General features: G+C 40.3%; 1 protein-coding gene and 1 pseudogene across 7 annotated transcripts in view; both read right to left on the minus strand.

The window, feature by feature from the left end:
- LOC310703826 (uncharacterized protein) overlaps window positions 1–15,017 on the minus strand; it is a 48,905-nt gene that overhangs the window by 8,147 nt on the left and 25,741 nt on the right. For 5 of the 6 annotated variants that reach the window (XM_083496546.1, XM_083496550.1, XM_083496545.1 and 2 more), the window contains 2 exons: window positions 13,387–13,481; window positions 3,037–3,102 (listed from right to left, as the gene is read on the minus strand). In XM_083496546.1, the coding sequence (XP_083352672.1) occupies window positions 3,037–3,102; window positions 13,387–13,481 (161 nt within the window). The remainder of the gene's footprint in view (window positions 1–3,036; window positions 3,103–13,386; window positions 13,482–15,017) is intronic. The other variant, XM_083496549.1, reaches the window with a different exon arrangement.
- On the minus strand, window positions 14,065–14,823 carry LOC310702428 (activated RNA polymerase II transcriptional coactivator p15-like; annotated as a pseudogene). The gene has a single exon. The product of its transcript is annotated as an activated RNA polymerase II transcriptional coactivator p15-like (transcript).

Raw genomic sequence — 15,017 nt, forward strand, 5'->3', positions numbered from 1 at the left:
CCCTAGTGGCTCATATCTTAATGTACCTGAGACAGATAATTAAAAAAAGAAATGGTCAAAGTCCTTCTGTTTCCCCTTTTTCTTTTGGTAGACTTCAAAGGTGATCTCTCCCCTTCCTCTCCTTTACATTTTAGTGTCTGCTGTTCTGCAGCTGTCAGCTTGCTCCGGAGTTTCATGGCGGCAAATCTGCCTCCTCATGGCCCATAAAGCTACAGCATTGGGGATGGTGATATGCAGGTGTGGAAAAGGGAAAAGTGCAGGATGAGCCTGTTAATGATTTTTCCGTCACCCCATGCTGTGCTGCTAGAGAAAAGGGCTGACTGCAGAAAGCCACCTTTCTTTGTTTGCAAAGGTATCCTCCCCACCGCAAAGGTGTTGGTTTTTCACGTCAAGGGCTGTTTACTGAGATGATTCACCTTATATGGCTTTTTAAAATGCTTTGAGACTCTAATTAGACATAGAAGTGGAGTCACACAACAGCGAAGACTTTTACTTTCCCGTTAACTTCACCTTGCAAATGTCTAAATCAAATGATAACTCCAAGTTGTTTAGGCTGGCTTCACTGTCTGCTGGAAGCAGGGATGGAGGCAGGCAAAAATCTATTCTTCTGAAGACCTAACACAACTCTCCTACAATCCAAATAAAGTTAGTTGTGACTAAGGCTGAATGAAGTTGTAACGTGTTTACTATGCAGTAAGACCCACTGAAAATAGTTACTTCCAAGTTAATGTGTGGAATTATACTGAAGGCCTCACTAAAACCAGAGGAACTAACTTAGAAGGCTTTCAATGATTCACAATAACCATTAGCTCTAGCTGAATCGGACAGCTCACATTTAATTCCCAGTGGGAAAGTAGTTCTGATTTTACCACAACTGCTATGTGCTATGAGTCAGTGGCAAATTAAAAAAAAATAGACCCTCTGTCATCTTGAGTGTGCACTCCTCTGAACTGCACTGAAGTGAATGAAAAACCAATGGTTTAAAAATGTTTTGGTAATAGTGTTATCACCAGAACATATTATTTCAGAATACAGTCTTTAAAAAAAAAAAACAACCAAGAGAAAAAGTAGGGTTTGTGTGTGTGTGTGTTTATGTCTCTCTCTCTCTCTCTCTCTCTCTCTCTCTCTCTCTCTCTCTCTTTCTCTCTCTCTCCATATATATGCAGGAAATAAAACTAGGCACCCAGTGCTTCAGACAGAGGGAATAAGTAAAAACTGGTGTGTGTATAAATTTTCTGTGCCAGCTAGCCTTGCTTGGAATGGAATTTTGTATTTTATATTCTATTTCACAATCCATTGAATGTTTGAAAAAAAGTATACAACTAAATTATGAAAACTAAAAAAAGGCTCCATCAGGAATGGCATTAATGTCAAGGCTCTGACCACACAGCAAAGAGAAGGGACGCAGTAGAGGCTAAAGGGCAGATGATATGTTGGCTCCACATCTCCTTTCTGTGAGATATTGAAAATGGGATTCTCAGAAAAAAGAGGACAATATTATCATGAGTCATTGCTCTGGCAGTTCTCCTTGACTGCCAGACTTACCCGTATTTACCCATCCACTAGGAATAAGTAATGATCTTATTCTCTGTTTGAGCAGCTAAATGGTAATGTTGACTTGTGAGAAACAAAATCTCATACCTCTCTGCCAAATGGTGCAAAAAGTTGAGCCTCACATGCAGTCTAAGCTACTAAAATAACTCCCTTCTTTTGGTCAGCCATGTAATAAAATGAAATAATTATGTCTTCTTTATTAAGAAATTATTTTGGCGTGGAATGTTATTCAACGAGCCACTTCTGGCGGTTAGTTCAAAACAGGTATCAATAATTATTACAATGGATTAGCAAGAGCTATTAAAATCTATGGATCATAAAAGAAATATTTGCATAGCTAATTCAGGCTTGTATACAAAGTCCTTTTCCTGCTCACCTTGGGTGAGTAGGAATTGACTCTAGGCGATCAGGCAACAACACTGGGAAAGATGGAGTTCCACACCGTCTAAGGTCATCAATTTACCAAAAAAGGACTAAGAAAGAAGTGTGTGGGCCGACTGGCTACTAAACAATATTTGCAAACAAAGCCTGATGAGAACAAGGGAAAATTCAAACTAGCACAAGCCGAATCATATTTAAGATTTGTCATAATTACAGAGCAGGGTAGAGGATGCAGAATGTGCACTTTTCAACCTGTCCTAGGATGTGTTGGGAGGAGGGCTTTGAATCCAGTGGACTCCAAGGCCCCACCTTCCCAATAGCTTTATTTCCTCCTCCTACCAGCGGTGGAGGAGGGACAGCTGCTAAGGTTTTAGTAGCTGCAACAAGGTGTCCCCCTCTGGAGCTCCCTCTGCTGGCAGAAACGGAGTTCTGCGAAATCCTATGGCCCTTGGGGTGCCCTCCTAGAGACAATAGGATTGTACCCAAAATCATTTGTTGTTGTTGGTTCATCCTGTTTCATTTCACATGGATGCATTCATACTCCAATAGCAGCATGCAAATGGCAGTGTGGGAGCAAGGTATGTAACCTTCTCTCAGATGCCCCCTTCCCTTGTGCTGCTATGGGAGCAAGTTGCATATGTCATCAGTTGCCATGTCAACTGATGGGAAATGAGGGCAATGTTGATCTGATAAAATTGTGGAATTTCTTAGAAACGGGAAGCCCTAAATAAAGAACGTAAGAAACAGGCTCTAGATGGAATTCTGACAAAAGCAGTAGTCTTCAGTGAATTACAGTTTTTGACAGATTTTTTTTTTTAATGTCTGGTGGTCAGAGGGAATTGCTACTCAGACTATAATCTGGTACTTTCTATGTACCAAATATGTCACAAAACTGTGCATTTGTTGCCAGCGTAATCGAGTATTTTGAACACAGTTCCCACGCAAGCTACTGAACTGTTTTGCAATGCCAGAAGAATAATTGTAGGAGTACCAGAAGTATAACTCACCTGTTCTAATCTTATCTTTTTAAAGGACAGGAAGGCCTGAGGTTTTCTCACCTATCATTGAAAACATCTGCTCAGTTTCTTGCTGGGTCTTTACCTGTTTCCTCTCATGAAAAGCTGGAGACTGGCAGGTGTCAACAGACGGCAGCAAAGAATCTGTACTCTGAAAATAAGAGGGGAATCAAATGCTGGATTTCTGTTGCTCAGCACACACACACTTCACAATTTTATGATGAATTTATTAAATGCATAGTATTTTAAATTTTTACTTGCCTGCCTCAAAGCTGAAAACTACAAATAACCAAAATAGAGAACAACACTGATTTATGGTTCTTGTTTAACTTATTTAGCTGAAAAGGCAGACGGGGAAGAATGAAGAATCTATTCATCAATAAATAGGGATAAATCTTATTTTTCATTAATATAATCCTAAACCTCGTAGCACGTTAGACTAGTCAAGGAACACCTGTTTCTATAGCATAAAAATATATGGACTTATGTACATTGTTTAGATATTTACTACTTAATTATATTATTAAAAATGTGGATGATGATTAGCAGCAGCTGCTGCTGTACTGAATTTGGAATTTGTATTTTTATATAATGTTGTTTTTTTGCTGTGATGTCAACCACTTTGAGATTTTCTAACATCAACATAGTATGAAGCAGCATACTAAAATAAAGTGAACAATAATAATATTTACTAGATCTTACTTTTCCAGTGAATGATAAACCAGAATTATAAACCAGTGATTTTACTCTATTTTCCCATCTAAGGATGTTGGGGGAGAGATTTATACACAGGATTTACAGAGACACTGTGTTCAAGATACATTTCAAATGGATTCCTATATTTATAACTGTGACTAGGATTCACCTTTCTGTAGCAAACTATAGAAGGCAATAAAAAATATGAAATGACCAGAAAGAACAGTGGGGTTAAAAAACATAAATCAGATAAATTAGCTCTTCTTGTTCATAGTGCAAAAACATATATATATCAAACTCTGCCTGGAAAAGTAATGCATTTTAATAGAAATCTGAATTAGCCCTGGTGCAAATGAAAACAGTCAAACTAAGCTGATAGATATCGGGGGGGGGGCATTCATTGGTCATTTCAGGACATGTGACTAATAGAACCCAACAATTCACAATCTCTATGGAGGCAGTGGGAATTCCAGTGCTGACTGCTGCTAGCCCAAACAACTAGGAGAAATCGGCCCACGTGAGCAGTAATTGGATCAGAGTGGCGATCAGCTCGAGCGATAAAATGGCTGTAGCACCTATCCTACCCCAGTGCTATTACCAACACTTCTGCTACGTGCCAGTTCCCCCACTTCCAGTTTGTTGCTTTAAACACTCTTCCAGTTGATGGAGGGAAATGTTACCTGGTCCTTTGCCACGTAGAAACGACACTTTTTCATCACTTTATTAATATTCTGGATATTTAGTGTAAAAATGCACCAAAGTGAAAGGCCCAGGTGTTAAGCATTGGGAATAAAGCATCCAAACTTCCCAGAGCCTTAGGAAAACGTTAGATGGAAACAGCAACAAAGGAAGTGAAAGGGAGTTGTGCATTTTCTTTCTGCGTTTCCTACAGAACATGAGGAAGGATGAGATATGTGGTGAGATGTATTAGCCCTCTTCACACAACCCACGATTCACATGGGAGCCACTTTCCCATGGTGGCTCCCACATGGCCGCAGCATACATGTGAATATTGCGAACCAAAGGGGCCAATTGGATAGGTCTCTTTGCACTTCCGTGAAATCAGGGCAGCGATCGTAAGCGAGACAGAAAGAATAAACTGAGCAAGACTGCGAGAAAAATTAAGGTTTCAAAACAGAGATTTTATTGCATGTGTGACTATCACAGATTGGTTTTCTTTTCAGTTAAAGAATGCCATGCAAACAAATATTATTACTACTGCTATAAACAAATCAGGGCAGCATCAAATTTTGCAAAAAGGCTGAATGTGCAGCTAGTTTGTTCCTGACTTGCTTATACCATCCCAAACCGTGATGCCACAATTGTAACTCAGGGGAACTAGTTGGATTTTTAAACAAATTTCTCCTGAGTCACAAAAAACAACTTTATTGGAAAATGTTTCACAAATTAAGTCCACAAGTCTAGGTTTCCTGTTACAACTCCTAAGTCACAAGACTGCTGTATCCTCATTCTGTATGCATGCAGGAACCATGGCAAACATCTTTGTTACAGCAGATTGTTTAGTTTAAGCACAAGGCAGCTGAACAAAGAGAGGATGGGATATTAGTCTTCCTGAGTGTGTGCCACATGTTGGCCATCTATTTTACTGTTGTTCTACAAACAATAAACTTCTCTTTGAGAAGCATCCCATATTCCATCCCTTTCTTCTACCTCCCCACCCCACATTCTACAAATAAGAGTTAAAAGAAACCCAGAAGTTACACAAAACCTATACACAACAACCCAAGCTCATCATGTTGTGATGCATGTAGTTTGAATTGAATTAATTAAAACAAAACAAAACACCAACCCACCAATATCTGATAAATGTGAAAATGAAGATGGTTACTGTTCAGGTAAGAGATGGCCGAAGAATGAAGGGTTGTTGTTTTTTTTAAAAAAATTGTTTTGTTTTTGCAAAAGATGCAAAAGAAAAAGAAGAAAGTTTTATAAGTTTTGAAGAAATGGCAATACTGAACAAGGACAGACAGGAAAAGAAAGAAGGATGCATCAATGGGTTCACAGAGTTGTGTTTATTTGAAAGACCGGGGAATGGTGATATTTGGAGTAGTGATGGAAAAGTATAAGGAGGGATGTATTCTTGTCTAAATTCAGACTGAGATTATGGTAAGCCATTCAAGAGAAAACGTTGAGAAAGCTGGAGACAGAGGCCTAGCTTTAGCTAACGCTAACCTTATCTTACACAGAATGAGATGAAAAAACAGATTTAGAATAGACCTCCCAGAACAGAGAGCAACACTTGGCCTCCTTCAAGGAGAGGGAGAAGTGAAGCAAGAGCTGAAGAAAATGTTAGAGAAGAAACTAGAGAACTGAAAGTTGATACTGACCCAGTTATACAAAAAGCATAGCTCAGCACGATGTGAATGAACACCAATGAACCCAAGTGAAAAGTTGGGCTCATATACTCTCCTCCACCCTGCAGCGGAGGACTTCTGATGAGTTCTTTTAAAGAATCCCAGCTTGGTGTTACATTTGAACCAGGGATCCTGGCTTAAAAAGCCACTTTAGTAATACAGCTGAATAACCCGTGGTTTGAAGCTGGCTTATGAAACTGGCCAGAGACCATTTTAAACCAACATCCCTGGTTTGAGCATAACACTAAAATTATATTCATTAAAAGTGGAATTAAACTCAGCAGAAGCCCGACTGAGTGGAAAGGAAGGGAGAGCGTGTGAGCCAGACATTTTGCTCAGGCTCATTAAAGTGTGTCCACATAGCACTAGTTCATGGTTTAGCAGTATGCAAGAACGTGGCCGTAATCTCAGGAGCCCAAGAAGGAAAGAAGTCATGGAATGACGGAATGATCAACAGCACAAGAAAAGTGGAGAGAGGATTTATACAGTAACTCAAGGAAAATTTCTTAAGTTCAGTTTCAATAGGCTACGCTGAATTAAAGGCATATTGGCAAGCATTCATGGAGAGGATACAAAGCCGATCCAATGCTAGCAAACCATGGGGCAGCAATTTAGAGGACAGGAAAGCTCTAAGGATGATGTCTTAATGAAAAAGAAGTTATAAGAAGACAGAAGTTAACTGGGGGGGGGGGAATAACACAGGAAGAGATGGAAGTGAAGACACAGAAGGGAGCAAGGTGAACTCATTTGTAATGGGAGCCGGGAGAAGAACAAAGGGAAAATTCATACCAGATCTTATCAGTCTCCTTGAAGAAAACAACAAGAATTTTAGCAGAGTTGCAAGAATGGATTTCAATTGTTGTTTTAAACAATTTTTAATTATGGTTTTTTTTAGTGTTGTAACCCATGCTGGGACCTTAGGGTGAAGCCTTCACCATGAAGGGTGGACAATTAACAACAACAACAATCTACGATGTATGAATTTGGAGTTAAGAAATCAGTGGAATAGTAGATGATCAGGTCTAGTCTTTGCTCCCCTACACCATTTCCAGTAGAATCATTGTTCAGAACAACAGGACAATGAAGAACTGGGTACAAAGACTTCACAGCTTTAATCCAGCAAGAAAGGAATATGGCTCTATACATCATATACAGCGAAAGGGTTTTATAAAAGGAGGAGTCCAAAACTAGCCAAACCTCATTTCAAAATTACAAAAGAATGCCAATGGTCAAGACAAAAGCAATTCCACAAAACCAAACCAAATATCTAAAGGCACTGCTTGCTCTTTTTAAAGTTCTTGTTTCTAGAGGTGTGTGGATATGATACTTATGAGAAGACGACCACTTGTTTTGTTTTGTTTTAGTTAGGATTCTTGCACTAAGCAGTCAAAGTGTGCCAGCACTGGAGTGAGCGATATTATCGGGTGTTAGCTGCAGCACTCTGATACATCCTTGAGAACTAGCACATCATTAGTGATGCCTTCACAACTCAATGTTCAGGCCCTAGGTCACAAGGCAGACAAAACCAAGGAAGCTCCCAGTTCCCATCTACGCTTCACCAGTTAAAATATATATATATATATATTATTAAAGTTGTTTAGATGGCTTTTTGGCACTTGATTCAAACTTCTCAGTATAACTACTCTTCCACAGTGTTTGTGTGTTTGTGTATCTAGTTAGCTACCTAGATATGTGAGCAACTGACATGGTCTAGGACTTGAAATGTATTTCATTTTACAGGTTAGCTGGGATCTACTTAACCATCTAATTAACAATTACTTTGCACTTCAGCAAATGACAGTGCAATATGGAAGACAACAGATGCTCTGAATATAATGATATAGACACCTATTATTTTCTGTCTTCTTGAACAGAGTATTATTATTATTATTATTATTATTATTATTATTATTACTACTACTACATTTACATCCTGCCTTTCCTCCAGTGAGCTGAAAGCAGTGAGCATGGTCCCCCTCCTCCCCATTTTATCTTCACAACAATCCTGTTAGACCGAGAGACAGTGATTGATCCAAAATTACCCAGTGAAGTTCATAGCTAGGTGGGAATTGAACCCAGGTCCATCACTCTAACCACAACCTACAAATTGATCATACAAGTAGCAGAAACCAAATTCAAAAAACTGGGCAAGAGTGTGTTGACATTTGAATGAGTGCTATACCTTTTAAAAGCCAGTCCCACAGGCTGGGATGGTGAATCACATAGAAAAGAATAGAAAACAGACTCCAAAATACAAACTAAGCTCAGACTTGCACCAGATTTCTTGTGCTATATTGGCCACATTTCTCAAGAATAATATTTCTGAATGAGAGGAGGAAGAGGGGCTAACAGTACTTGGATTAAGATGGAAAATGACAAAACAGGCATATACACATACAGTAAATCACCCTAAAATGACTTGGGGAGAGATTTCCTCAGCCTCCTTTGTCTATAATGTGCATAAATGGCTGGGGTCAACACGGATCTGAGGAGAATCAGTCTGGGTGAGAGAGACATCCATTGGTGTAATAATTATTGAGACCTGGTTACAAGTCATTGGTTCCAGTAAGTGAACATTTTCACTGCTTGTTGCAAAGCAGTACCAAATACTGCAGTAGATGGAGAAGATTCTGCAGGTGTAGGAGCTCTCAATGTCCAGCTTTTGCCCAGAATAAGAAAGGCTTTGCTGGGTCAAATCAGGCTGCACTTAATAAAACATTACATTTCCAGCAGCAGCCAGCCTGTAGTCAATGGCTAAGACTTGCCAAAATCAGCTGCTAGCGTTGCTACTGAGCTTCTAACCCCCTTAGTAGGAATCTGTGGTATGCTATAAGGCCGTAGCAGGTGGAGGGAGGGATTCAATTACCAAAATTAGTAAGAATCCTGGAAGATTTGCAATGGCCTATTCAGACAAGTTATTTATTAGTGCAAACTCTTGCTTTTCCATTTGCAAATGTGGCTCCTGGGTAAGAATATTCCGCCCCACTCCTGCCAAGAAGTATTTCTCAACAACTCAAAAACATGTAGAATGAAGAAGAGAAGTAAAAGAGCAACTTTAGAAGTTGAGTATTACCGTATTTTTTGCACCATAACACTCACTTTTTTCCTCCTAAAAAGTAAGGGGAAATGTCTGTGCGTGTTATGGAGGGAATGTCTGCGGGTGGCATGCCTACGGATTTTCCTCCTCTAAAAACTACGTGCGTGTTATGGTCGGGTGCGTGTTATAGAGCGAAAAATACGGTATATGGCACAGATGGGAAAGAATGGCTGGTTCCTAAATGGAAAAAAAACCTCACTTTATTTGCAATGCTCACTCTGTTTATTTTCTTCCTCTACAGTTATTGGTAAAGAATAAATGCTTTTAAAAAAAGAGCAATGTCAAGATGCCGAATTCAGCACATATCAGAAAGCCACGATTTCAGAAACAAAGTGAATTAAAAGATTTATTATTATGATTCCAGTTGTTGAAAATATAAAGGTGGAACAGTTCATAAAATCACTTGGCCTCATTTGGTTTACTCACCTTGGCTACATAGGAAGCTGCCTTACACCGAGTAAGACCATTTGTCTCTCTAGGGTGAGCGTTATTTATAGCAGCTCCCCAGGATTTCAGAGGGGGGTTCTCTGTTAGCCCCACCTGGAAATGTCTGGGATTGAATCTGGAAACTTCTGAGTGCAAAACTGAAGCTCTACCAATGAACTGCAAGCCTTTCTGAAAGCTAGATGCACATAGCTTGCTTTATTTATTTCTTGCTTTTAGCTCTCTTTCTATCACACTGTAATCTCCAATAAGATTTGAATTCAGTTCCAAGAGGCCCTTAGGCATTCCAACAATATAAAGGGTGCGTCTCCATTTCTCCATTTTATTTTCTTCTCACGTATCTGCAAACACTTTCCCCTGCTTCCCTCAGACACACAGTAATAAGGATTCAGCCAAGATATATTTGTCTTAGGCCAGGCAAACAGGGGCCCATGTGGCCTACCTTTGACTGGGGTAGGATGAAAGGCTAACAAGGCCCTCCTAACGGTTTGGTGACATCTCCACTAATCCTCCCTCCGTTGGGAAACAATTACAGAAGTCACCCAGAAGTACCTGCAGGAAAGAATTTCTAAGGCAAGTCCCAAACAGATTTCAGTTTCAGACCCAAAGTAAAACGTTTTCTTCGCATTCTAAATAATGTCGCGGGGTTTGTTGGGAGTTTCTCAGGAATGAGGAGCACTACTGGCATGGAATTTATGGATATCAGTACATGAAGATGTGATGATTTAGCTTAGGCAGATCTTTAAAGGGCAAGACAAATTTATGAAGGATTAAGTCTTGTCAACAGCTGTTAGTCGTAACATTTTGGACCTGCAAGAAAATGTTGAAGTATGAAGTGCTTCTGTTCCAGACAGACAGCCATGCCTTCCTCCAAAATACTCCATTCCCCCTCCCAGCCTCCCCACAACAGTGAGCATTCTGCGGCCACTGGGCTGTTTGTGGAGTCCCCCCTCCCTTAGTTTCCCCTCTCAATATTTTTGTACTTCAGCAAGCTTTCGAGACTTCCCCAAGCCAGCCAGTATCTCCTTGTTGAGTGGTGCTCTTTTGCTACATCAGCAATAACACCCACAACCTGAACAGCAGAAATAGAGGGAATGATGGTTAAAAAAAACCTCCATATTCAGAGTGTATACGCCTCCCCGGCACCTGGGGCTGGGGGCAATCACCTATCTGTCTCCAGTATCACCTTCATGCTCTGATTGTGGGCTTTCAAAGGTATCCAATGGCCCACTTTCCAGAAGCAAAACGCTGGGCCATGTGAACCAATTCACTGCAAGAATTCTTATGTTACCAGCTTAGCGCCTGTCAAGGGTGGGAAATGGAGAGTGCTTCGCCAATTCACTCCTTTTTCACTCCCCAACTATATATCCGTTCCTGAAGCCTCAGGGGGAGAAGGAGGTAAGAGCTGCTTTTCCAAATCTACCCTAATGCCCCTCCAAATCCCAAAATGTAACAGGAGGAGGAGGGTAAATAACGGAACATATAACCTAGAAGCTGCATTCAGGGTTGGGGTGGATAAAGAGGTAATGCTGCCAACTCCAGCAGCTGGAGTGAGATACAGGATCTGCTCCCTCTAATTGCAACCTGTTTATTGTGCTCCTTTGATGGGCTACATGACTGTCTCCAAGCTCCTCTAAGGCCATGTTCTATATACAACTTTGGTGTCAGAAATGGTATCAAGCATCCCAGTTTGTGGTGACCTTGAAAATTTTGCTGTTCTCAGAAAGTATCTTATGATTATGACTTTTTTTCAGGACATGATCATTACAGTGGTACCTCGGGTTACATATGCTTCAGGTTACATACGCTTCAGGTTACAGACTTCACTAACCCAGAAATATTACCTCAGGTTAAGAACTTTGCTTCAGGATGAGAACAGAAATCGTGCAGCGGCGGCGCAGCAGCAGGCCCCATTAGCTAAAGTGGTGCTTCAGGTTAAGAACAGACCTCCAGAACGAATTAAGTTCTTAACCCAAGGTACCACTGTATATGCTAATGTTCTACCACCTTTATTCTGATTGGCTTTCTTTAATATGCTTCAATCTTACACCAGATCATGGCTCCTTGGTCACCTTTCAGGGGGCATTGAGAGTCTCATGTTCTCTAAGCACCCATGTGATCATTACACAGAAATGTGAAGAGCTCAGCCATCCCTGCATCCTTTTTTCAGGGCACAGCTGGTGAACATAACACAGTTAAATGGAGAAAGGCAAGGGGAGATGGTTAAGAATCTAAGACAAGTTTGGATCATTCTCCAACATTTCTTCACTGCTCACCCTCTCTCCTAAGAACTCCTAAGTACATGTTATTTAAAGAAAGCTGAGTTCTGGACTGTGGTATCTCTGTCTGCTGACCCATGAGCTCAGAAACTCCAGGATGTGACTTGGGCCACAGATTCTGCACGACATGTTTCACACAAGACATCTTCACATGTACCAAAACAGTGACCCATCTGGTGTTTCTCAGTTTTGAAACATTTCGCAATGTGAGACAAGTTGCTGGGTCTTGTTATCTACAAGTGACAAACATAATACAATAATATATAATATAGAAACATGTGTATATAGTATTAGCTGAACTCAGTTTAAATGAGCCAAAAAGATTTTCAGATGTTGAGCATATTAAAATACACCTATATTTTATCACCACTCTTCAAAATCTCCCATTTATGTTGAAGAGATCAGCCAGAATCCAAATGGTTGTGCCGAGAGATTCCAAAGATGAAATATAGTTTCAGAGCTCCCAGTCACTGCACTCCACTTTTGACTATAGCTCTACCTAGCACCTGATAAACCACTCCTAAAAACCAGAGATTCTTGAAGGAGCAGATTCTTGTGCAGTGCAAAGCTCTGTGATCAGAAAAGGAAACTAAGGGACCCTCCTGAGCGCCATGGTGGAAGCAAATGGCATTAGCACACCACCTGCCCCTTTGCATCCTGACCACAGCAAATACTTCCTGTTTCCTCACTCAGACAGGAAACTCTGTGCCACGGTACCCATTGCAGAACACTTCCAGTCTCACAGAGGAAAAAGGGAAAGCAGGGGTTTAATCTGAATCAAGGTTCAAGCAGGACTTACGGTAGCCACGGAACCTCTTGTTGATACCAGGTAATGAACAAGAGAGGGCACCAGAAGTTGTGTAGACAGGTGTTCCCTAAAACACACAGGCATCTAGGGATGGGAAGATGCTTCCAAGCTGGTTGTCCCACCACTAATTTAAGAAGTTAAATACTGAGCAGAGCGCCCTGCACAAAAGGTGTTTTGTGTACAATTGTGCTCCCTACCCCATGAAAGCAATTGTTGTTCCCTGTTTAGGGAAGTTTTTAGTATTTAATGGTGTACTGTTTTTAACACTTGATTGGGAGCCGCCCAGAGTGGCTGGGGAAACTCAGCCAGATGGGTGGGGTATAAATAATAAATTATTATTATTATTATTGAGTTATCTACTTATAAAAATGTAGAATATTGCATCAAAGGAGTAAATAACTCTTATGGTCATTTTAGGGAAATCTTCTAGCCTGGGGGGAGTCACTTGTGAATTATAGGTTGAATCCTTCTTAAGTAGACTTATTGAAAGCAACAGGACACAACCTGATATCAACACAATTCAGGAAGCCAGAGATTTTACAGGACTATAAAATGTAGCTTCATTCAGATATGTAGAAAGGTTAAGGCCTATTTAAGCATCACATGAAGTATCTTATCAGAGAAATCTCCCACCCACCCATCAAGCTGAGTTAAGACTGCTGACTATAATTAGAAGCCTCATAAAGTAGAGTGCTTAGAAATCCAAGGTTATAAACAGAAACACGTATTTGCTTACTTTTTTCAGGCTGCTACTGTTTTTAAAGCCGTCAACAGGCTGGACTGGACTGGTTCTTGCTGAAGTTGACAGAGGCAAAGACTTTGTAGCTAACACTGTCAATTAAAAACACAAAGTATTTAAGTAAATTGTTTTTTGTCATTTGTTGTTGATTCTTTGTGATTAATAACTCAATTATGTATTACATATTACTAGCAAATTTGTATTTCCAGATGCCTATTGCTCTTGCTTCTTCACTGCAAAGTTTTGTTTTCATTTTGTTTTAAACATATTTTTATTAAAGATTTCTTGGTTTACAAAAGTATGTGCAATGTCTCTTTTCTCAAGTTACATTTTCTACAGATCAGTTTCATTTGTTGAGACAATAGTATTACATTAGGAAGAAAAGGGGAAAGAGATGGAGGGGGTCATGGTGAGTGGGGGTGGAGTCAGGTGGCAATGTTTCTATTCTACTTAGTGCATGTGTGGGGGTTTGTGTCAGTGTCACTTGTGGGGGTTCTCTTTACTATTCGCCTGAATTCCTTTGGTGGTGAGAGAGGTTGGTGGTGGCCTAGGGTGTGGTTGTTTGTTTATGATTGTCTGTGGTGAATTTTATTTTCATATGTGAGTGGGATGGGTGGGTGTTTTTGGATGAGGTTAGCCATATTGATTTGTATGCTGTTGGCGAGTTCTTGTTGCTGTCTTGTTGGGCTGTGTATGTGATAAAGGGGAGCCATACAGGGGTGAAGGCGTCTTCCTCTATTTGTCCCCTTGTCAGTTTCAGTTTATCGGTTAGTTTTTCTAGTAAGGCTGTTTCTCATACTATTTGATACCATCGGTCCATTTGATACCTGACAGGTCTCTCCAGTGTCTGGCTATGATGTTTCTGGCTTCTGAGAGTAGGTGAGTTATGAGCTCTTTATTTTTTTCAACTTCACCCAGAATACACTTTTAATGTACATTAAAAAAGCACTCATCTTGCAAACTGTTTTGCAATCCAAATATACAATAGCTTGGAAAACAAATAGTTTAGAAAATGAATGCTAATGTAAAAAGACTACTTAAACCTAGAGTTTCTGCATGGCTCATCTTTACAGTTTTCTTACTGCTTCATCAATATCAGTAATCTGTTCCTTCAACTGGCTCCACTGTTCTGGATTTAGAGAGATACCTTTTCTGCCAGGTTGCATTTCACCTTCTTGATACATCCAGTATTCTCTAATATCAATTAGGACTTTACCTTTAAAATCACGAACACTGATATATCTCATTTTACCAATCTGAAACATATTCTCATCTCTGTTGCTACTTTGCTTGGAGGAGGCAGCACCTTTGGAGCTTTCACCAGTCTTCTGTTTCTTCACAGGCTTTTCAGGCACTGCTTGTTTTTTTCCCTTTCACCTTTTTGTCAACTTCACCATCCAAATCACTGGCAGATGAGCTTGAAGACACAAGTTCTCACTGCCTTCCTCTCGGCTTGCCTTTTTTATCCATTATGAGTTCTTTATGATGTGAGTGGGCTTCACTGCAAAGTTGAATCTAGAGGGGGCAGTTTCTAGGGTAGAGCAGGCAGATAGGAGAAGGCCACTTTTCTCCTGCCTGCAATTTTCCTCCTGGAGCTCCCTCTCAGGTGGGGTTCTAGACTCTGCTGT

The sequence above is a fragment of the Podarcis liolepis genome (assembly GCF_965112155.1).
Source record: "Podarcis liolepis genome assembly, chromosome: 3".
NCBI classification, from domain to species: Eukaryota; Metazoa; Chordata; class Lepidosauria; order Squamata; family Lacertidae; genus Podarcis; species Podarcis liolepis.